Source organism: Balaenoptera borealis (genome assembly GCF_965194805.1).
Source record: "Balaenoptera borealis genome assembly, chromosome: 5".
Taxonomy (NCBI): Eukaryota; Metazoa; Chordata; class Mammalia; order Artiodactyla; family Balaenopteridae; genus Balaenoptera; species Balaenoptera borealis.
Genome location: NC_138862.1, coordinates 15,658,274 through 15,683,218, shown reverse-complemented (window position 1 = coordinate 15,683,218; position 24,945 = coordinate 15,658,274). Strand labels below are relative to the sequence as shown.

The window sequence follows — 24,945 nt, the reverse complement described above, 5'->3', positions numbered from 1 at the left end:
CTACAAAATCAGCTATGGCTACATTTCACTAAAATTAGCCTTGAGAAAGCAGAAACTGTTGAATATTCTCCACACTGCATTTGGTGCTCAGCTTCTCAGCTCTTTTTGTAGTGTGTGAAGGGATAGAAGCCAGGCTTCCACCAGGGGTCTAATGAAGCAGAGGGGATGAGCAATGAGCAGCGATTTCGCATTGCCTAGGGTCACCTCTGAATGAGGGAGTCAGAGAGAAGTAGGTGACTGATGGGAAGAATATGCAGGCACCAGAGAGAGAGATGAAGTGAGGCAAAACTCCCTCCGACAGTTCTCTAAGGTCTTTCTACATTTGCTCTTCCAGAGGACAGAATTCTGCCTGCTAGTATTTAGTGATTTGGATTTTGTCCTTAGAGACATACACAGTGCTCCCATTGACTTCAATGGGAGTCACGGACCATTTAGTCCCTTAGACATCTGCGCTGGCTTCAGGTTATTTCACAAACTCCTAAACAAATCCCAGTAAAGTGCTCTTTAATGGGTAGTTAATTCTGGTGTAAGGGCAGGTGTTGAGCACACCTAAGTCCTTTCTTTTCCTTCAGGTTTAGTAAGTTTTCTTTTTATGACTTGATAATTACTGCAACCAAAACCCTGAGTCAAACAGTATTAAACTCACTCATAGTCAAAAGGTGTCTGCTTTTATTGATCTCAGTTGACCTGTTTACTCTCTGGGTTCCAATTTAATGGCTCAATTGATTATTCATTTACAATTTTAATGTCTTTGGGAGCAAAATCATTTTAACATGAATCGTCTCTAACTTAATGGGCAAAATACAAACTCATTTGGATTTTCAATTTCAGCAAGTATATATTGAGCAACTGAGTTCAGGTGAACTTAACAGGGGTGAAAGGAGATTTCAGTTTCTTGTAAAAGGTAATAGAAATGATAGTTCGAATTTCCTCTTATGCAAAATGGCTGTCAACTATGGGTGATCACTTGAAATCAAAAGGGTGGTTAGGACATCAACTTTTATGTTATCCTTTTGCAAATTATAATTTTTCTAAATACAATTATGCTCACACCTTTAGTTGAACTCTTTCTTAAATTAAATCCAGATGCCTCAATATTATTCATTGATTTGTTTTCCTTTTACATGGCCCAGCATTGCTGGCAATGGTAGAAATATTGAGAGAAAATTATGCTATAGAGTGTACTACATAATGAGAAATAGTATTATTTTATTAACTCATGGAATTATCTATTTACAAAGGTAGACAACATGGAAGGCCTTACCATACCTATATATAATATAATCTATATCTTAAGGCTCTTTAAATATACTTATGGAGTTCACTTGATAATATATTTTCTTCCTTCACAGCAAGCAAGTGAAGTTCTAAAAATATGACTGCCTGTGGCTTATCCTTCCCAGTAGGACTGTTTTGAATATAATATTTATAAATTATATATACAATCACCTACCTTCACTTTTTTCTCAAATGAGAAGTATAAGAAAATATATAAATGTATAATTCCAACCACAATAGTCACTTTTATCTGACAGTTTAAAATGGAACCAGAATTTAGTGCCAAATAGAGGAGGCTCACTATTCATCCTCTGAGGAACAGCAAATGCTAGTGCTTGGTGGAAACGAGTGAAAAAAATGAAATACTATTAAAAAGTTCAAAAGTGCTTTGCTTTGTTAATTTTCACTGATAATGTTATTAGTCTTATTACCAAATGTGTAGATTAAGGAAAGGAGCTAATTTCAATTCTTGAAGAAAAAATATTCAGAAAGTAAACAGTACTGTCTTAGGCAGCAGATTATAAAAATAAAAAGATAAAATTCCAACTTTTTGGAATTCCTAGTCTCAAAAACATTTAAGCAGATAATTGAAGCATGTGATATAATGCTTATATTTACAACGTGCTACTAACTCTTAATGTGGTCTCCATGAGCTTTAAAAAGAAATGATATTTGAGTGTGATCATGGAGGGAGCTTATCACCTTGGGGGTTATGTGGAGGATTATCCAAAGTGAGGGGACAGCCTCAGAAAGAAAGAGTAGGGATGGACTTGGGGTTAAGAAATGATGTGAGAGTACAGGGATGTAGAGCAGCTGGTGCCTGGGTTAATGGAGATGAAAATGGTTAGATGGTGAAGAGCTTTAAATTAGAATTGGACTTTCCTATGTGGACAATGAAGAGTCACTGGAAGAATTTAACTGAATAAAAGGGGTCTTGAACTCCAACAAACCTCAAAATGTAAACAGGAGGCAAAGGGGGAAGGCGCCAGTGAGAGAAACTTCAAATGGGAGAGAGTCAGAGAAATGTCTAGTGAGGTGCTGAGCACCCCATGTCTGTCCTTCATCCTAAAATAAGCAGGCAGAACAAAGCAAGCTTCACTAAGGGCTCATTACTGGGGTTCTTAGTCCTTTTCCCATGAAATGGTCAGATTTTATTGATACAACCTCTAACTGTATTCCTCTGTGTATGTACTTTAGAAAATTTTCAAGGCATTTATGTAGCTACTTATTGAATTGGAATCATACTTCATGGTCAATTTCAAACTTTCTCTGCATTATTTAAGAATGGAGTCGTGGTCACAGTCTTAACAGAGTTGGATACATTAAATTACATCTTTAATATTCAGATTGGATTACAACATATATCAATAAGGTGATATTTCTTTTAAAATAATACCTTAAGTTTGATGATGAAAGCGTCATCAGAAAGGGTCAACTCACCAAAAGGAACAGGAATTAGCTACACAGGGCATTTCCTAATTAGAATACTCAATTAGCTTCATATAAAAGAACATGTTCATGCACTCTGCCTGATGAGTCAAGGCCTGTAGCAAATTCTGGTTCCCTTTTTCCAGACCAGACATGGTCATGTGAGGGCTTGTGTGAGTCCCATACCTGTGCTGTCTTCATACACCACGGTCACTGTTTTCCAGTTGTAGTAGAGGACCAGATCCAGGACCGCCCTGCTGATAGCTGCATAATCTGGGTAGAGGTTGACGTAAAACAGGTCTTTGTTGTCCACTGAAGGGTGTTTCCAGCGAGTCTGTATATGTGGAACTTCGAGAGCATTGCAAATAGACTGCACAGCACTGACAGAGGAGCTATGGGAAGGGCCGAAGAGAGCAGCCACACCAAGCGCCAGCTGGTCACATGCTGATGTCCACAGACAAGGAGGGGGTGGAAAGGGAAAGCAGGGAAGAGGGGAGAGAAAGAGAGAGTTCTGTGAATTTAATCTTCCCTTTCATGGTTCCTCCTTATTTTCTCTATTGGAAACTATTATCCACTCTCCATCTGTATGCTGAGGAAATATGCTTCATCCAACTTCCAATATCCTGAGATACTAAATATTGGAGATGTAAATGGAGAAATGATTAGCAACACATCACAAGGCCAATTCCCTGCAAACAAAAATGAGTTGTTGGTCTCACTTCATTACTTTTTTTTTCTTTTTAATTTGGTCATGCCATGCAGCATGTGGGATCTTAGTTCTCCGACTAGGGATCAAACTCCCAGCCCCTGCATTGGAAGCATTGAGTCTTAACCACTGGACTGCCGGGGGAGTCCTCACTTCATTACTTATAATCAGATGGAGTCTAAATCTCTTGCTTCGTGTGGCATTACCCAGAAGCACTCAGAGCTATTCTTTAAGCCATTTGCCAAGTGAATGTCATATAGATCAAGTTCTGTCATATGGCAATGTGGCAATGAAGATATTAATGGGTCAGAGAATTCAGAAGACTCTCTGGGTGGCTGCAAAGTGCTTTAGTTCCAGTCCTTCCCAAAACTCAGAAAGGAGGTCCAGGGTATTGAAAAATTGCTAAAGAATGTTAAGTGATACTGATAGCTAATTAATTATAGAATAATAGATTAGCATAGCTTAAAGGGATCTTAGAAGACATTTTCTCCAACCCACTAATGTCATAGGCAGTGAAGCGAGTCAGGGCCACTGGACAATGGCAGAACTGACCAGATCCCAAGGACCTAGCTCAAGGACAGGTTTCTTTCTATTTCAATATCAGCCAACATGTAGCCAAACAAAATCAAGTAGATATGTACATAAAAATTAATTTTTAACGTTTATTTATTTTTTGCATTATAAGATTATATACACACATTGAGATAATTTAGAATATTGAAAAGTGTAAGGAAGAAAAAAGGCCCTGAAATTCCATCATTGGGATAATATATATTCATAGTTTGGTGTTCTAATTTATTAAAAAATTGAACACGATATAGATACAGTTTGATACATTGCTTTCTGTATTTAACACTAAATTTAATGCTAAAAGCACACCCTTTCCCCTAAGTCATCACAAATTCTGCAAAAGTATAGTTTCAGTGTCGTAGAATAGCCTAATCCATGAGTATGCCATTACTTATTTAACTAGTCCTATGATACTGAATATTTAAGCTGCTCCTATTTTTTGGTTATTATAAGCACTTATCTTAGTTCTTATATTTTTCTCTAAATTTTACATTATTTTCTTTGAGTGGATTGAAATCTGTAATTAAAGGGTATTGATATTTTTAAGTCAGTTGATACGTATAAACCAAATTCCCTTCCAGAAATGTTGGGACAGATTATCTTCTATAACAATGTAAAATAGTACCTACTCATTTTATGCTGACATAAATTTATGCTGGCATTAAATATAAATGTAAAAACATTTCAAATTTATATTTTAATTCTAGTTTAAAGGGATTTGGAACTGCCAAGAAACAATAGTTGAATATTTGAATTAAATAATAGCAAAATTTATAAATGAAATTGTCAATTTTTATCATAACGCCATCACACAAATAAAAATAAGTAGAAAAATTATATGGCTTTGTCAAAATTATCTGACTTGATTTAGAGAGAAAAATTAATAAGTAATATTTGAGAACCATATTTCAAATATCTGCGGGACAGCAAATGTTCACAAGGAACTTTCTGACACTGTGCTCTTTGGTACTGAATTATCACATGAGGTATGAAGACATAATTTTCTGTATTAAATGCTAGAAGTGAAAACTGTCCTCAGAAGCTCATTTTCTGGATGCGCTTTCATTGGTTAGCAAGAAAAAATGAGGGCATGAAAGTATATGAACTATTATTTCATCTAGCGTGGGTGGTGGATTGAGATTCCTGCTAATATTTAGCTCTGGGATGCTAATATTGACAAAAAATCAATCCTTTTGAATTCTGTTTGCCAGCAAATTACCAGTTTTAAGAAGTTTTGGGGGTGTTTAATTTACAAGTATGGCAGGTACTTCAGGTCACAAAAACTCTTTGGATTTTAAATGTGGTTGGCTTTCTGGGGTATTTATTCAACAATGTTTTGTGTGAGTGTGTGTGTGTGTGAGAGAGAGACAGAGAGAAACAGAGACAGACAGAGACAGAGAAAGGGACCTACAGAGAGAGGAAGATAGAGATCTAACACATAGAGATAATTTATGTGAAGATGCCTTGTAAACTTTAAAATGCTGTATAAACATAACGTTTTATTATTTGTCATAGACAACTCTGACCTGTATAGTACCTACAACTCCATCCATCTTTGAAAAGAAAATATTCTTATACTAAGATCTTGCCATAGATTTTTGAAAAAAGGCATTATACTATTCCGTTTTCATCTGTGCTCCCAGGAGAACAAGTTTCACATTTTATTTGTAAAGGACACTAAGAATCTTGCAGAAGAGTCTACTAGGTGAACACATCCTGCAATCCAAACTGGGTTAATTCTGTGTGGAAACAACCAATATTTAGTTACTTAGAAATCAGCATGAGCATGGCATTCATTGTATTCCATTACTTGTGTGTGTTTGATGGGCAAAGCTTTCCTCTAGGAGAGAAAGAGCCCCTCCTATTCTGGGGTGATGTACCCACACAAACTCCTGTATGGAGGTCAAACAACTCCCTAGTTAGAGGCCAACCTTCAAGTATGTCAAACGTGGCTTCAAAGAGTCGTCTTGGAAGTGTCTGAAGGATGTGTAAACAAGCCCCACACTTCCAATGACTCTTTCCATGAGACAAATCTTGCAGCCTACGTACAAATTAGATTAGTTTTTAGGAACTTGTCTTCTGTTCAGATGCAAAAGAGAATCAAATGCGGAGATTGTTCTCCTAGGTTTAATTTTTTTTGACCCCAAGTCCCTTGCTTGCTTGCTTGATTGATTGCTTGATTGCTTGTACTGTTCCATTAACTTTTTTCTTAATTTTTTCCTTTTTTAAAATTGAGGTATAACCAACATATTATAACCTTTCAGGTGTACAACACAATGATTCAATATTTATAATCTTCACATTTCTATGACCTTGTGGAAAGAGGTTAAAAAATTATTTGAGAGGATGGTAGGTAAACCCAGTAGCTCACAACCTGTTAAGATTCAGGTCGTGAATTCTGTGTGTTGTGGGCATTTCCACATGCTCGGTGTGTATGACCTTCCACAAAGTTTTATTTGACTGCACTGTACAATTTCATGGTGGTATCTCAGCCTCAGGAAGGAAAAACAGATCAAGCTTGACATTTTCCATTCACAGCTGAACCAGTTAATCATAGAGTGGAGGGCACTGAAGGCTAAGCTAATCAGAAAGGCCCAGAAAACAGAGCTAGGCAACATCCATTAGGATGGTTCAGATTGTGCTGGACAGTGACATCTTGCACCGAGATTTCCTGCAAACCCATTTGCACAGAGATGTCTGTTTTGAAAAAGGGCAGGTAGCAAAAAGAAGCTGACTTGTAGAGCAGACATATCACCCAAAGAAGCTTTTAAAAGTGTGAAAATAGTTACCTCTCCGTGAGGCTTCAAAACTATCAAAAAGGTTAATTCTCTGAATGTCATAGGTTAATGTGGTGTTAGGCATCAGGGTTCGATTTCTGTTAATGCTGGTGACTGCAAACTTGAACGCTAATTCTTCAACATTAACAGGTTCATTTTCCACAGTTTCAAAAATTCCTCCTGCAGAAGCAAAAGAGATTCATGAGAAGCATTAGTTACGTTATTCATGCGCATTTTTTAAAAAGAAGAATATAAATGATACAAACAAAAGGTCCAAAAGAATAAAAGCAAGAATGGTCAGAACAGATCCCAAACCCAGTGTTAAAAGTTAAGTGTATCAGCATGTGTCAGATGCAGATAAAATTTCATATGTGTGCTTAAGATTTCAAATCCAATACTGGACTGTGTAATACCTATCAGACGGCGAATGTACTCCAAATATTTAGTACCATGTAAAGTATGACTGATAATATGGTGGAGGATGATTTTCCACAGTTGGGACATGAATCACTCTGTGGTTGACCTAGGCACAATTTGAGTTGTATCCTGGTAGGATCATCCTTCCTTAGAATGAAACTCCTGCTATTCAGAAGCAGACATTCTAGAATCCAGAAGCATCATGCAGAGTTGAGTGGAGTCAAAATGAGTCATATAGGCGTTTTTTTCAGAATGAAAATATCTCTTCTTCTTTGTGGCTCAGAATTCTGGGGTCATATGCTAGAACTTTCCAAAGTGCATGGGCAGATTCAAAAAACTATGTTTTTCATTTGTTTTGTTTTGTTTTCAGAAACTGGTCCTGCCCCAAAGCAAACCTGTATCCTATCTCTGGAGAAATAAATTGCCCCACTCAATAAACACATGCATTAAGCCTCTGATATCTTAAAAATGAGGACTTCATCACAAGCAACAATACAAAATATTAGCACTTAAAGCCTCATCAGAGAATTCAGCTCTGGCTTTGTTGTTGACAGAGGCAACTTAAGTCTTATTAACTGCAAATTCTTAATGTTCTTTAAGAGCTGTCCTGGGATTATCAACAGACACAGAACATACAATAGAGGCTGTTAGCTGGTCTCTGCTTAGCTTACTCCTTGATTGATCAATAAACCGCATTTTCTTTGAAAAAACATTAGAATTGGTGCCCATAGAATGCTGAATACTTACAACTAGTAGATTACTTTCATCTATTATTACCACTGAGTGATTCCTTACCTAAGGCCAGTTGTAGGTTTTTAGCAAACTTGTATATGTTAGATTGGTTTGGGAGTGCTTCAAGTTTTCCCTCCACCCAAAAAAAAAAGACAAGGGAGCTTCAAGATGGCGGAAGAGTAAGACGTGGAGATCACCTTCCTCCCCACAAATACATCAGAAATACACCTACATGTGGAACAACTCCTACAAAACACCTACTGAACGGTGGAGGAAGACCTCAGACCTCCCAAAAGGCAAGAAACTCCCCACATACCTGGGAAGGGCAAAAGAAAAAAGAAAAAAGAGACAAAAGAATAGGGACGGGACCTGCACCTCTGGGAGGTAGCTGTGAAGGAGGAAAGGTTTCCACACACTAGGAAGCCCCTTCGTAGGTGGAGACGGGGGGTGGGTGGGGAGAAGCTTCGGAGCCACGGAGGAGAGAGCAGCCACAGGGGTGCGGAGGGCAAAGTGGAGAGATTCCCGCACGGAGGATCGGTGCCGACCAGCACTCACCAGCCCGAGGGGCTTGTCTGCTCACCCGCCGGGGCGGGCGGGGCTGGGAGCTGAGGCTCGGGCTTCAGTCGGATTGCAGGGAGAGGACTAGGGTTGGCTGCGTGAACACAGCCTGAAGGGGTTAGCGCACCACAGCTAGCCGGGAGGGAGTCCGGGAAAAGGTCTGCAGCTGCCGAAGAGGCAAGAGACTTTTTCTTGCCTTTTTGTTTCCTGGTGCGTGAGGAGAGGGGATTCAGAGCACCACCTAAACGAGCTCCAGAGACGGGCGCCAGCCGCGGCTATCAGCGCGGACCCCAGAGGCGGGCATGAGACGCTAAGGCTGCTGCTGCCGCCACCAAGAAGCCTATGTGCGAGCACAGGTCACCGTCCACACCTCCCCTCCCAGGAGCCGGTGCAGCCCGCCACGGCCAGGGTCCTGTGATCCGGGGACAACTTCCCCAGGAGAACGCATGGCGCGCCTCAGGCTGCTGCAACGTCACGACGCCTCTGACGCCGCAGGCTCACCCCGCCTCCTCTGTACCCCTCCCTCCCCCCGGCCTGAGTGAGCCAGAGCCCCCGAAGCAGCTGCTCCTTTAACCCTGTCCTGTCTGAGCGAAGAACAGACGCCCTCAGGCGACCTACACACAGAAGTGGGTCCAAATCCAAAGCTGAACCCCAGGAGCTGTGCGAACAAAGAAGAGAAAGGGAAATCTCTCCTAGCAGCCTCAGGAGCAGCGGATTAAATCTCCACAGTCAACTTGATGTACCCTGCATCTGTGGAATACCAGAATAGACAACGAATCATCCGAAATTGAGGAGGTGGACTTTGGGAGCAGCGATATATATATAGTTTTCCCTTTTTCTCGTCTTGTGTGTATGTGGATGTTTCTGTGTGTGATTTTGTCTGTATAGCTTTGCTTTTACCATTTGTTCTAGGGTTCTGTCTGTCCGGTTTTTTTTGTTTTGTTTTTGTTTTTTTGTACACCTTTTAGGGCTTGTTATCATTGCTGGATTTGTTTTTTGGTTTGGTTGCTCTCTTCTTTATTACTTAAAAAATTTTTAATAATTATTAGTATTTTAATAACTTTTTAAAATTTTATCTTCTTTCCTTCTTTCATTCTTTTCTCCCTTTTATCTAAGCCATGTGGAAAAGAAGCTCTTGGTGCTCCAGCCAAGTGTCAGGGCAGGGCCTCTGAGGTGAGAGAGTCAAGTTCAGGACACTGGTCCACAAGAGACCTCCCAGCTCCATGTAATATCAAATGGTGAAAATCTCCCAGAGATCTCCATCTCAACGCTAAGACCCAGCTCCACTCAAAGACCAGACCAGCTCCAGTCCTGGACACCCTATGCCAAACAACTAGCAAGACAGGAACACAACCCCACCCATTAGCAGAGAGGCTGCCTAAAATCATAATAAGGCCACAGACACTCCAAAACACACCACCAGACACCTGCACAGCAGAAAGACAAGATCCAGGCTCTTCCACCAGAACACAGGCACTAGTTCCCTCCACCAGGAACCCTACACAATCCACTGAACCAACCTTAGCCACTGGGGTCAGACATCAAAAACAATGGGAACTATGAATCTGCTGCCTGCAAAAAGGAGACCCCAAACACAGTAAGCGAAGCAAAATGAGAAGACAGAGGAACACACAGCAGATGAAGGAGCAAGGTAAAAACCCAACAGATGTAACAAATGAAGAGGAAATAGGCAGTCTACCTGAATAAGAATTCAGAATAATGAGAGTAAAGATGTTCTAAAATCTTGGAAATAGAATGGAGAAAATACAAGAATGTTTAAAAAGGACCTAGAAGAACTAAAGAGCAAACAAACAGTGATGAACAACACAATAAATGAAATAAAAAATTCTCTAGAAGGGATCAATAGCAGAATAACTGAGGCAGAAGAACGGATAAGTGACCTGGAAGATAAAAGAGGGGAAATAATTACTGCAGAGCAGAATAAAGAAAAAAGAATGAAAAGAATTGAGGACATTCTCAGAGACCTCTGAGACAACATTAAACTCACCAACATTTGAATTATAGGGGTCCCAGAAGAAGAAGAGAAAAAGAAAGAGATTGAGAAAATATTTGAATAGATTATAGTTGAAAACTTCCCTAATATGGGAAAGGAAATAGTTAATCAAGACCAGGAAGCACAAAGAGTCCCATACAGGATAAATCCAAGGAGAAGCACACCAAGACACAGATTAATCAAACTATGAAAAATTAAACACAATGAAAAACTATTAAAAGCAGCAAGGGAAAAACAACAAATAACATACAAGGGAATCCCCATAAGGTAACCAGCTGAACTTTCAGCAGAAACTCTGCAAGTAGAAGGGAGTGGCAGGACATATTTAAAGTGATGAAGGGGAAAAAACTACAACCAAGATTACTCTACGCAGGAAGGATCTTATTCAGATTTGATGGAGAAATTAAAACCTTTACAGACAAGCAAAAGCTAAGAGAATTCAGCACCACCAAACTAGCTTTACAACAAATGCTAAAGGAACTTCTCTAGGCAGGAAACACAAGAGAAGGAAAAGACCTACAATAACAAACCTAAAACAATTAAGAAAATGGTAATAGGAACATACATATCAATGATTACCTTAAATGTAAATGGATTAAATGCTCCAACCAAAAGACATAGACTGGCTGAATGGATAGAAAAACAAGACTTGTATATGCTGTCTACAAGAGACCCATTTCAGAGCTAGGGACACATACAGACTGAAAGTGAGGGGATGGAAAAAGATATTCCATGCAAATGGAAATCAAAACGGGAGTAGCAATTCTCATACCAGACAAAATAGACTTTAAAACAAAGACTATTACAAGAGACAAAGAAGGACATTACATAATGATCACGGGATCAATCCAAGAGAATATAAAAAATTGTAAATATTTATGCACCCAACATAGGAGCACCTCAATACATAAGGCAAATACTAACAGCCATAAAAGGGGAAATCAACAGTAACACAATCGTAGTAGGGGACTTTAACACCCCACTTTCACCAATGGACAGATCATCCAAAATGAAAATAAATAAGGAAACACAAGCTTTAAATGATACATTAAACAATATGGACTTAATTGATATTTATAGGACATTCTATCCAAAAACAACAGAATACACATTCTTCTCAAGTGCTCATGGAAAACTCTACAGGAGAGATCATATCTTGGGTCACAAAACAAGCCTTGCTAAATTCCAGAAAATTGAAATTATATCAACTATCTTTTCAGACCACAATGCTATGAGACTAGATATCAATTACAGGAAAATTTCTGTAAAAAAACAACACATGGAGGCTAAACAATACAACACTTAATAACCGAGAGATCCCTGAAGAAATCAAAGAGGAAATGAAAAAAATACCTAGAAACAAATGACAATGGAAACAGGACAACCCAAAACCTATGGGATGCAGCTAAAGCAGTTCTAGAGGGAAGTTTATAGCAACACAATCCTACATTAAGAAACAAGAAACATCTCAGATAAACAACTTAACCTTACACCTAAAGCAATTAGAGAAAGAAGAACAAAAAAACCACAAAGTTAGCAGAAGGAAAGAAATCATAAAGATCAGATCAGAAAGAAATGAAGGAAATGATAGCAAAGCTCAGTAAAGCTAAAAGCTGGTTTTTGAAAAGATAAAGAAAATTGACATTAGACACACTCATCAAGAAATAAAGGGAGAACACTCAAATCAATAGAATTACAAATGAAAATGGAGAATTAAAAAATGATACTGCAGAAATACAAAGGATCATGAGAGATTACTACAAGCAACTCTATGCCAATAAAATGGACAACCTGGAAGAAATGGACAAATTCTTAGAAATGCACAACCATCTGAGACTGAAACAGGAAGAAGTAGAAAATATGAACAGACCAATCACGAGCACTGAAATGAAACTGTGATTAAAAACCTCCCAACAAACAAAAGCCCAGGACCAGATGGCTTCACAGGCAAATTCTATCAAACATTTAGAGAGGAGTTAACACCTATCCTTCTCAAATTCTTCTAAAATACAGCAGAGGGAGGAACACTCCCAAACTCATTCTGTGAGGCCACCATCACCCTGATACCAAAACCAGACAAAGATGACACAAAGAAAGAAAACTACAGGCCAATATCACTGATGAACATAGATGCAAAAATCCTCAACAAAGCACTAGTGAACAAAATCCAACAGCACATTAAAAGGATCATACACCATGATCAAGTGGGGTTTATCCCAGGAATGCAAGGATTCTTCAATATATGCAAATCAATCAATGTGATACACCATATTAACAAACTGAAGGAGAAAAACCATATGATCATCTCAATAGATGCAGAAAAAGCTGTTGACAAAATTCAACACCCATGTATGATAAAAAACCTCCAGAAAGTAGGCATAGAGGGAACTTACGAAAACATAATAAAGGCTGTAGATGACAAACACACAGCCAACATCGTTCTCAATGGTGAAAAGATGAAACCATTTCCACTAAGGTCAGGAACAAGACAAGTTGCCCACTCTCACCACTATTATTCAACAGAGATTTGCAAGTTTTAGCCACAGCAATTAGAGATGAAAAAGAAATAAAAGGAATCCAAATCGGAAAAGAAGAAGTAAAGCTTTCACTGTTTGCAGATGACATGATACTATACATAGAGAATCCTAAATATGCTACCAGAAAACTACTAGAGCTAATCAATGAATTTGGTAAAGTGCAGCATACAAAATTAATGCACAGAAATCTCTTGCATTCCTATACACTAATGATGAAAATTCTGAAAGTGAAATTAAGAAAAACACTCCCATTTACCATTGCAACAAAAAGAATAAAATATTTAGGAATAAGCCTAACTAAGGAGACAAAAGACCTGTATGCAGAAAATTATAAGACACTGATGAAAGAAATTAAAGATGATACAAATAGATGGAGAGATATACCATGTTCTTGGATTGGAAGAATCAACATTGTGAAAATGACTCTAGTAGCCAAAGCAATCTACAGATTCAATGCAATCCCTATCAAACTACCCATGGCATTTTTCACAGAACTAGAACAAAAAATTTCACAATCTGTATGGAAGCACAAAAGACTCCGAATAGCCAAAGCAATCTTGAGAAAGAAAAACGGAGCTGGAGGAATCAGGCTCCCTGACTTCAAACTATACTACAAAGCTACAGCAATCAAGACAGTATGGTACTGGCACAAAAACAGAAATATAGATCAATGGAACAGGATAGAAAGCCCAGAGGTAAACCCACACACACATGGGAACCTTAATTTTGATAAAGGAGGCAAGAATATACAGTGGAGAAAATACAGCCTCTTCAATAAGTGGTGCTCGATTAACTGGACAGCAGCATGTAAAAGAATGAAATTAGAACACTCCCTAAGACCATACACAAAAATAAACTCAAAATAGATTAAAGACCTAAATTTAAGGCCAGACACTAGAAAACTCTTAGAGGAACACATAGGCAGAACACTCTATGACATAAATCACAGCAAGATCCTTTTTGACCCACCTCCTAGAGAAATGGAAATAAAAACAAAAATAAACAAATGGGACCTAATGAAGCTTAAAAGCTTTTGCACAGCAAAGGAAACCATAAACAAGAAAAAAAGACAACCCTCAGAATGGGAGAAAATATTTGCAAATGAAGAAACTGACAAAGGATTAATCCCTAAAATTTACAAGCCGCTCATGCAGCTCAATATCAAAAAAACAAACAACCCTATCCAAAAATGGGCAGAAGACCTAAATAGACATTTCTCCAAAGAAGATACACAGATTGCCAACAAACACATGAAAGAATGCTCAACATCATTAATCATTAGAGAATTGCAAATCAAAGCTACAATAAGGTATCACCTCACACTTGTCAGAATGGCCATCATCAAAAAATCTACAAATAATAAATGCTGAAGAAGGTGTGGAGAAAAAGGAACCCTCTTGCACTGTTGGTGGGAATGTAAATTGATACAGCCACTATGGAGAACAGTATGGAGGTTCCTTAAAAAAACTAAAAATAGAACTAACATACGAGCCAGCAATCCCACTACTGGGCATATACCAAGAGAAAACCATAATTCAAAAAGAGTCATGTACCACAATTTTTATTGCAGCTCTATTTACAATAGCCAGGACATGGAAGCTACCTAACTGTCCATCGACAGATGAATGGATAAAGAAGATGTGGCACGTATATACAATGGAATATTACTCAGCCATAAAAAGAAATGAAATTGAGTTATTTGTAGTGAGGTGGATGGACCTAAAGTCTGCCATACCGAGTGAAGTAAGTCAGAAAGAGAAAAACAAAAACCGTATGCTAACACATATATACGGAATCTAAAAAAAAAAAAAGAAATGATCACGAAGAACATAAGGGCAAGATGGGAATAAGGATGCAGACCTACTAGAGAATGGACTTGAGGATACGTGGAGGGGGAAGGGTAAGCTGGGACAAAGTGAGACAGTGGCATGGACATATATACACTACCAAATGTAAAATAGATAGCTAGTGGGAAGCAGCCGCCTAAAACAGGGAGATCAGCTCGGTGCTTTGTGATCACCTATAGGGGTGGGATAGGGAAGGTGGGAGGGAGGGGAGATGCTAGAGGGAAGAGATATGGGGACATATGTATATGTATAACTGATTCACTTTGTTATAAAGCAGAAACTAACACACCACTGTAAAGCAATTATACTCCAATAAAGATGTTAAAAAAAAAACAAAGAGAAATCTGAGACTGAAAGTCACAAACATCACAGGCACAGGTATGATTTATGATTATTCTTTATAAGCAAAAGAACTCGAATTGGCAGACTCTCATTCAGAAAATTTACTTTGATCCTATTTTGAAAGAATAATAAATAAATAATCATCTGTAATTTTTAAGTTAAAATTATTTGGTGGAAGGGCAATTTCTTTCTTTTTTAAAATTTTTTATTGTATATTGTTGGGTCAAAATATATGCAAAATTCTAACGTTTTTAATGGTTATTTATTTATTTATTTTAAACATCTTTATTGGAGTATAATTGCTTTACAGTGGTGTGTTAGTTTCTGCTTTATAACAAAGTGAATCAGTTATACATATACATATGTCCCCATATCTCTTCCCTCTAGCATCTCCCCTCACTCCCACCCTCCCTAACCCACCCCTCTAGGTGGTCACAAAGCTCCGAGCTGATCTCCCTGTGCTATGTGGCTGCTTCTCACTAGCTATCTATTTTACGTTTGGTAGTGTATATATATGCATGCCACTGTGTCACTTTGTCCCAGCTTACCTTTCCCTTCCCTGTATCCTCAAGTCCACTCTCTAGTAGGTCTGTGTCTTTATTTCTGTCTTGCCCCTGGTTCTTCATGACTTTTTTTTTTTTTTTTTTTTTGGATTCCATATATATGTGTTAGCATATGGTGTCGGTTTTTCTCTTTCTGACTTATTTCACTCAGTATGACAGACTCTAGGTCAATCCACCTCAATATAAATAACTCAATTTCATTTCCTTTTATGGCTGAGTAATACTCCATTGTATATATGTGCCACATCTTCTTTATCTATTCATCTGCTGTTGGACACTTAGATTGCTTCCATGTCCTGGCTATTGCAAATAATGCTGCAATGAACATTGTGGTACATGACTCTTTTTGAATTATGTTTTTTTCAGGGTATATGCCCAGTAGTGGGATTGCTGGGTCGTATGGTAGTTCTATTTTTAGTTTTTTAAGGAACCTCCATACTGTTCTCCATAGTACATGCATCGATTTACATTCCCACCAACAGTGCAAGAGGGTTCCATTTTCTCCACATCCTCTCCAGCATTTATTTTTTGTAGATTTTTTGATGGTGGCCATTCTGACGTGTGAGATGATATCTCATTGCAGCTTTGATTTGCATTTCTCTAATGATTAATGATGTTGAGCATTCTTTCATGTGTTTGTTGGCAATCTGTGTATCTTCTTTGGAGAAATGTCTATTTAGGTCTTCTGCCCATTTTTGGATAAGGTTGTTTGTTTTTTTGATATTGAGCTGCATGTGTTGCTTGTAATTTTTTGAGATGAATCCTTTGTCAGTTGCTTCATTGGCAAATATTTTCTCCCATTCTGAGAGTTGCCTTTTTATCTTGTTTTTTTGGTGTCCTTTGCTGTGCTAAAGGTTTTAAGTTTCCTTAGGTCCCATTTGTTTATTTTTGTTTTTATTTCCATTTCTCTAGGAGGTGGGTAAAAAAGGATCTTGCTGTGATTTATGTCATACTGTGTTCTGCCTATGTTTTCCTCTAAGAGTTTGATAGCATCTGGCCTTATATTTAGGTCTTTAATCCATTTTGAGTTTATTTCTTTGTATGGTGTTCGGGAGTGTTCTAATTTCATTCTTTTACATGTAGCTGTACAGTTATCCCAGCACCACTTATTGAAGAGGCTGTATTTTCTCCACTGTATATTCTTGCCTCCTTTATCAAAATTAAGGTTCCCATGTGTGTGTGGGTTTACCTCTGGGCTTTCTATCCTGTTCTATTGATCTATATTTCTGTTTTTGTGCCAGTACCATACTGTCTTGATTACTGTCACTTTGTAGTATAGTCTGAAGTCAGGGAGCCTGATTCCTTCAGCTCCATTTTTCTTTCTCAAGATTGCTTTGGGGCTTCCCTGGTGGTACAGTGGTTGAGAATCTGCCTGCTAATGCAGGGGACATGGGTTTGAGCTCTGGTCTGGGAAGATCTCACATGACGTGGAGCAACTAGGCCTGTGAGCCACAGCTACTGAGCCTGCACGTCTGGAGCCTGTGCTCCGCAACAAGAGAAGCCACGGTAGTGAGAGGCCCGCGCACCGCGATGAAGAGTGGCCCCTTCTTGCCACAACTAGAGAAAGCCCTCCCACAGAAACGAAGACCCAACACAGCCAAAAATAAAAAATAAATAAATTTAAAAAAATAAATAAAAGTAAAAAAATAACAAATGTTCAAGTACAATTGGTGTCTTAAAAAAAAATTGCTTTGGCTACTCAGGGTCTTTTGTGTTTCCATACAAATTGTGAAATTTTTTGTTTGAGTTCTGTGAAGAATGCCATGTGTAGTTTGATAGGGATTGCATTGATTCTGTAGATTTCTTTGGGTAGAATACTCATTTTCACCATGTTGATTCTTCCAATCCAAGAACATGGTATATCTCTCCGTCTATTTGTATCATCTTTAATTTCTTTCATCAGTATCTTATAATTTTCTGCATACAGTTCTTTTGTCTCCTTAGGTAGGTTTATTCCTAGGTATATTATTCTTTTTGTTGCAATGGTAAATGGGAGTGTTTTCTTAATTTCACTTTCAGATTTTTCATCATTAGTGTATAGGAATGCTAGAGATTTCTGTGCATTAATTTTGTATCCTGCTACTTTACCAAATTCATTGATTAGCTCTAGTAGTTTTCTGGTAGCATGTTTAGGATTCTCTATGTATAGTATCATGTCATCTGCAAACAGTGACAGCTTTACTTCTTCTTTTCTGATTTGATTCCTTTTATTTCTTTTTTTTCTCTGATTGCTGTGGCTAAAGCTTCTAAAACTATGTTGAATAATAGTGGTGATTGTGGGCAACCTTGTCTTGTTCCTGATGTTAGTGGAAATGTTTTCTGTTTTGCCACATTCAGGACAATGTTGGCTGTGATTTTGTCATATATGGCCTTTATTATGTTGAGGAAAGTTCCCTCTATGCCTACTTTCCTGAGGGTTTTTATCATAAACGGCTGTTGACTTGTGTCAAAAGCTTTCTCTGCATCTATTGAGATGATCATGTGATTTTTCTCCTTCAATTTATCTATGTGGTGTATCACATTGGTTGATTTGCGTATATTGAAGAATCCTTGCATTCCTGGGATAAACCCCACTTGTTCATGGTGTATGATCCTTTTAATGTGCTGTTGGATTCTGTTTGCTATTATTCTGTTGAGGATTTTTGCCTCTGTGTTCATCAGTGATATTGGCCTGTAGTTTTCTATCTTTGTGACATCTTTGTCTGGTTTTGGTATCAGGGTGATGGTGACCTCGTAGAATGAGTTGGGGAGTGTTCCTCCCTCTGCTATATTTTGGAAGAGTTTGAGAAGGATAGGTGTTAGCTCTTCTCTAAATGTTTGATAGAATTTGCCTGTGAAACCATCTGGTCCTGGGCTTTTGTTTGTTGGGAGGTTTTTAAAAATCACAGTTTCATTTCAGTGCTTGTGATTGGTCTGTTCATATTTTCTATTTTTTTCTGGTTCAGTCTTGGAAGGTTGTGCATTTCTAAGTATTTGTCCATTTCTTCCAGGTTGTCCATTTTATTGACATATAGTTGCTTGTAGTAATCTCTGATGATCCTTTGTAGTTCTGCTATGTCAGTTGTTACTTTTCCTTTTTCATTTCTATTTCTACTGATTTGAGTCTTCTCCCTTTTCTTTTTGATGAGTCTGGCTAATGTTTTATCAATTTTGTTTATATTCTCAAAGAATCAGCTCTTAATTTTACTGATCTTTGCTATTGTTTCCTTCATTTCTTTTTCGTTTATTTCTCATCTGATCTTTATGATTTCTTTTCTTCTGCTAACCTTGGGGGTTTTTTTTTGGTTGTTGTTGTTTTTCTTTCTCTAATTGCTTTAGGTGTAAGATTAGGTTGTTTATTTGAGACATTTCTTGTTTCTTAAGGAAGGATTGTATTCTTATAAACTTCCCTCTTAGAACTGCTTTTGCTACATCCCCTATGTTTTGGGTCGTGTTGTTTTCATTGTCATTTGTTTCTAGGTATTTTTGATTTCCTCTTTGATTTCTTCATTGATCTCTTGTTTATTAAGTAGTGTATTGTTTAGCCTTCATGTGTTTGTAATTTTTACAGATTTTTTTCCTGTAATTGATATCTAGTCTCAAAGCGTTGTGGTCGAAAAAGATACTTGATATGATTTCAATTTTCTTAAATTTACCAAGGGTTGATTTGTGACCCAAGATATGATCTATCCTGGAGAATGTTCCATGAGCACTTTAGAAGAATGTGTATTGTGTTGTTTTTGGATGGAATGTCCTATAAATATCAATTAAGCCCATCTTGTTTAATGTATCATTTAAAGCTTGTGTTTCCTTATTTATTTTCATTTTGGATGATCTGTCCATTGGTGAAAGTGAGGTGTTTAAGTCTCCTACTATGGTTGTGTTACTGTTGATTTCCCCTTTTATGGCTGTTAGTACTTGCCTTATGTATTGAGGTGCTCCTATGTTGGGTGCATAAATATTTACAATTGTTATATCTTCTTCTTGGATTGATCCCTAAATCATTATGTAGTGTCCTTCTTTGTCTCTTGTAAAGTTTTAAAGTCTTTGTTTAAAAGTCTTTGTTTTAAAGTCTATTTTCTCTGATACGAGTATTGCTTTGTTTTAAAGCCTATTTTGTCTGATATGAGTATTGCTACTCCCACTTTCTTTTGATTTCCATTTGCATGGAATATCTTTTTCCATCCCCTCACTTTCAGTCTGTATGTGTCCCTAGGTCTGAAGTGGGTCTCTTGTAGATAGCATATATATGGGTCTTGTATCTGTATCCATTCAGCCAATCTATGTCTTTTGTTTGGAGCATTTAATCCATTTACATTTAAGGTACTTATCGATATGTAAGTTCCTATTACCATTTTCTTAATTGTTTTGGGTTTGTTTTTGTAGGTCTTTTCCTTCTCTTGTGTTTCCTACCTAGAGAATTTCCTTTAGCATTGGTTGTAAAGCTGGTTTGGTGGTGCTGAATTCTCTTAGCTTTTGCTTGTCTGTAAAGGTTTTAATGTCCGTCAAATCTGAATGAGATCCTTGCTGAGTAGAGTAATCTGGGTTGTACGTTTTTCGCCTTCATCACTTTAAATATGTCCTGCCACTCCCTTCTGGCTTGCAAAGTTTCTACTGAAAGTTCAGCAGTTAACCTTATTGGGATTCACTTGTGTATTATTTGTTGTTTTTCTCTTGCTGCTTTTAATATTTTTTCTTTGTATTTAATTTTTGATAGTTTGATTAATATGTGTCTTGGCATGTTCCTCCTTGGATTTATCCTGTATGGGACTCTCTGTGCTTCCTGGACTTGATTAACTACTTCCTTTCCTATATTAGGGAATTTTTCAACTATAATTTCTTCAAATATTTTCTCAGTCCTTTTCTTTTTCTCTTCTTCTTCTGGGACCCCTATAATTCTAATGTTGGTGTGTTTAATGTTGTCCCAGAGGTCTCTGAGGCTGTCTTCAATTCTTTTCATTCCTTTTTCTTTTCTGTTCTGTGGTAGTTATTTCCACTATTTTATCTTCCAGATCACTTATCCGTTCTTCTGCCTCAGTTATTCTGCTATTGATGTCCTCTAGAGAATTTTTTATTTCATTTATTGTGTTGTTCATCACTGTTTGTTTGCTCTTTAGTTCTTCTAGGTCCTTGTTAAACGTTTCTTGTATTTTCTCCATTCTATTTCCGAGATTTTGGATCATCTTTACTATCACCATTCTGAATTCTTTTTCAGGTAAACTGCATATTTCCTCTTCATTTGGTAGGTCTGGTGGGTTTTTGCCTTGCTCCTTCATCTGCTGTATGTTTCTCTGTCTTCTCATTTTGCTTCACTTACTGTGTTTTGGGTCTCCTTTTCACAGGCTGCAGGTTCATAATTCCCGTTGTTTTTGGTTTCTGTCCTCTGGGCCTAAGTTTGGTTCAGTGCATTGTGTAGGGTTCCTGGTGTAGGGGACTAGTGCCTGTGTTCTTGTGGATGAGGCTGGATCTTGTCTTTCTGGTGTGCAGGTCCACATCTAGTGCTATGTTTTGGGGTGTCTGTGACCTTATTATGATTGTAGGCAGCCTCTGTGCTAATGGATGGGGTTGTGTTCCTGTCTTGCTAGTTGTTTGGCACAGGGTGTCCTGCACTGTAGCTTGCTGGTCTTTGAGTGGAGCTGATTTTGGCATTGAGATGGAGATCTCTGGGAGATTTTCGCCATTTGATATTACATGGAGGTCTCTTGTGGACCAGTGTCCTGAACTTGGCTCTCCCACCTCAGAGGCACAGCCCTGATGCCTGGCTGGAGCACCAAGAGCCTGTCATCCACACGGCTCAGAATAAAAGGGAGAAAAGAAAGAAAGAAAGAAAGAAGAAGATATAATAAAATAAAGTAAAATAAAACAAAAAAGTTATTAAAATAAAAAAATAATTATTAAGAAAAAAATTTTTAAGTAATGAAAACAAATTAAAAATAAAAAAAAGAAAGATAGAAAGAACGAAGAGAGCAACCAAACCAAAAAACAATTCCACCAATGATAGCAAGTGCTAAAACCTACACTTAAAGAAAAAAAAAAAAAAGACCTACAGAACCCTAGTACAAATGGTAAAAGCAAAGCTATACAGACAAAATCACACACAGAAGCATACACGTACACCCTCACAAAAAGAGAAAAAGTGAAAAACAAAATATCATTGCTCTCAAAGTCTACCTTCTTAATTTGGTATGATTCGTTGTCTATTCAAGTGTTCCACAGATGCAGGGTACATCAAGTTGATTGTGGAGATTTAATCTGCTGCTCCTGAGGCTGCTGGGAGAGATTTCCCTTTCTCTTCTTTGTTCACACAGCTCCCAGGTTTCAGCTTTGGATTTGGACCCGTCTCTGCGTGTAGGTCGCCTGAGGGCATCTGTTCTTCGCTCAGACAGGACGGGGTTAAAGGAACAGCTGATTCGGGGGCTCTGGCTCACTCAGGCCGGGGGGAGGGAGAGGTATGGATTAGGCGCGAGCCTGCAGCGGCAGAGGCCGGCGTGACGTTGCACCAGCCTGAGGCGCGCCGTGCGTTCTCCCGGGGAAGTTGTCCCTGGATCACGGGACCCTGGCAGTGGCGGGCTGCACAGGTTCCCGGGAGGGGCGGTGTGGATAGTGACCTGTGCTCGCACACAGGCTTCTTGGTGGCAGCAGCAGCAGCCTTAGTGTCTCATGCCCGTCTCTGTTGTCCGTGCTGATAGCCGCGGCTCGCGCCCATCTCTGGAGTTTGTTTAGGTGGCACTCTGAATCCCCTCTCCTCGTGCACCCCAAAACAATGGTCTCTTGCCTCTTAGGCAGGTCCAGACTTTTTCCCGGACTCCCTCCCGGCTAGCTGTGGTGCACTAACCCCTTCAGGCTGTGTTCACGCCACCAACCCCAGGCCTCTCCCTGGGATACGACAGAAGCCCAAGCCTCAGCTCCCAGCCCCCGCCCGCCCCGGCGGGTGAGCAGACAAGCCTCTCGGGCTGGTGAGTGCTGCTCGGCGCCGAGCCTCTGTGCGGGAATCTCTCCGCTTTGCCCTCCGCACCCCTGTGGCTGCGCTCTCCTCCATGGCTCCAAAACTTCCCCCGTCAGCCACCCGCAGTCTCCGCCCACGAAGGGGCTTCTAGTGTGTGGAAACCCTTCCTCCTTCACAGCTCCCTCACAGAGGTGCAGGTCCCGTCCCTATTCTTTTGTCTCTGTTTTTTCTTTTGCCCTACCGAGGTACATGGGGAGTTTCTTGCCTTTTGGAAGGTCTGAGGTCTTCTGGCAGCGTTCAGTAGGTGTTCTGTAGGAGTTTTTCCACATGCAGATGTATTTCTGATGTATTTGTGGGGAGGAAGGTGGTCTCCGCGTCTAACTCTTCCGCCATCTTGAAGCTCCTGCAATTTCTTTCTAAACTGACTTTTTCTCCTAAATAACCAACTAGTGTCAGTTTTCAAAAGCTAAGATGTTTGTATTCAACTATTTTGGCTCCTTTTGGAAATGTCTCTGGCTTTTATAGACTGATGAGATGAGATGCATGTGAAGATTATTTCTCTGTTCTTTGAGAAAACAGAGGTGAATATTATGTGACCATGTTAATATTTCCTATGGAATCATATTGGATATTTATTCTGAAATTAACCTTAGGAAGAATTCTGCTCTTTGATTTTGTCTTTTTCTTTTTTCAGACAATGGTAAGTAGGTCCTAGGGTAGGGGAACTTTCAATTTCTCTCAGAAGTGTTAGTAGATGCGCAACAGTGAAGTGGTTAGCTCACACAATAGACACTTTGTCACCAGAAGAAGGTGGACATATGGCGGGTTTACTGCCACAAACTAGCTGACCCACAATTGGAATAGCCCCTACTTAAGACCAGAAACTGTTTGATGTTAGGGCTTCCACAGTAATTAATAACAATTGTTAGTTTACTTGTTTATCTTTGCAAGAACATGGTGAGAACCCTCATGAAGATGGACTGTGTCGTATTGAGAATCACCATGCTTATGAAGACCAAAGTATCTTAAGATGTTCAGACTGCAGCTGTTTAGGGGAAAAGTTAACCACAGGCTTAGATGTGAGCACCATTAATCTGTATAAGGCAGGCTAGAACAAATACCTGAATTGGAATCGGAAGTTCTGAATTTTGAATCTTGGTCCACCTACTTCCTCTTTGAGAAAGGTTTTTAAGTACCAGGAAGAAAGTTACTATGAAATAGCTCTTTCACTATTAATATTTCATTTAAGTCTTATAATAATCCACATAGGAAGTAGTGTTCCTGTTTTTATAAATGAAAAAATAAACAGAGAAGTCACACATTTTGACCAGATTATTCAAAATCACAAAGCCTTGTCTTTAACAAACTCAGGTATTTGATTCATTATAATTATAAATATAAATATATTTACTTCACCAGATTATTTCTGATGTACTTCATCTCTAAATATTAGTTAAGACTGCTGCCTTGATTACCTTGGAGGACTGCTCCATAAAGGAAATGATATAATGCAGTGAAAGTGCCCTGAACACTCAATCATGCCTCAGAAATAAGTATTATTACACATGGATAATGAGGGTAAAAAAGGGATTTGGCACTTGTAGAACTGCCTGTTCACCTCAGAATTGTTTCTTTGGTATAGGGTTGTCTTTTACATAAAGCTGGATGTATCTGAGTTTAAGAGAATATTAAGTGTTTTTGTTATGTGCTTAGATGGTGTGTAAGCAAACTGTGTTTTGTCATTTTGGGGGTTATTTTCTTTCATTCCTTCACCAAGCAAGCATTATAAATGGTGTCATTAGCTCAACACCCTACCACTATCTCCTTTTTTTCTTTAGAGAAGGTTGCTGACAAATACCAAAAACCTATAGTGAAGTGAGATATATACAAGAGTGGGGAAGTGCCAAGAAAGTGAAATATGATAGAAACAGGAGAAAGCTATTAACAAGTGTCAGACCTCACACAGAAGCAGACTCTTTCAGCACTAGCTACTTCCTCTCTCCTCCCCATAGCTGCAGTTTTACAAAATTAAGTTTCAGTGTCTCTGACAGGGGAGTAGAAGGACACATACATAATGATACATGTATTATTATTATTACTACTATTATGATTATTTTAGTTTTGTAGGTGTGAGCTTGTCAATGAGACATTTCAAGTCTTTGGGGTTCTCCATATAGACAACGGCTGGAGGCCTGGGTTCCATGGTTTCCAGAGGAGGAATCCCTACTTTTTTCCCTGTTCTGTTCCTCTT

At 38.6% G+C, this 24,945-nt stretch overlaps 1 protein-coding gene across 10 annotated transcripts in view; it reads right to left on the bottom strand.

Annotated features, from left to right (window-relative positions):
* The window catches only part of GRIK1 (glutamate ionotropic receptor kainate type subunit 1), a 425,622-nt gene that overhangs the window by 158,493 nt on the left and 242,184 nt on the right, over nucleotides 1-24,945 (bottom strand). For 7 of the 10 annotated variants that reach the window (XM_082391894.1, XM_082391896.1, XM_082391895.1 and 4 more), the window contains exons 2-3: nucleotides 6,772-6,939; nucleotides 2,893-3,150 (exon numbers count right to left, since the gene is read on the bottom strand). In XM_082391894.1, the coding sequence (XP_082248020.1) occupies nucleotides 2,893-3,150; nucleotides 6,772-6,939 (426 nt within the window). Of the gene's footprint in view, nucleotides 1-2,892; nucleotides 3,151-6,771; nucleotides 8,330-24,945 lie in introns of those variants that run through there. The other 3 variants (XM_082391892.1, XM_082391898.1, XM_082391893.1) reach the window with 2 other exon arrangements.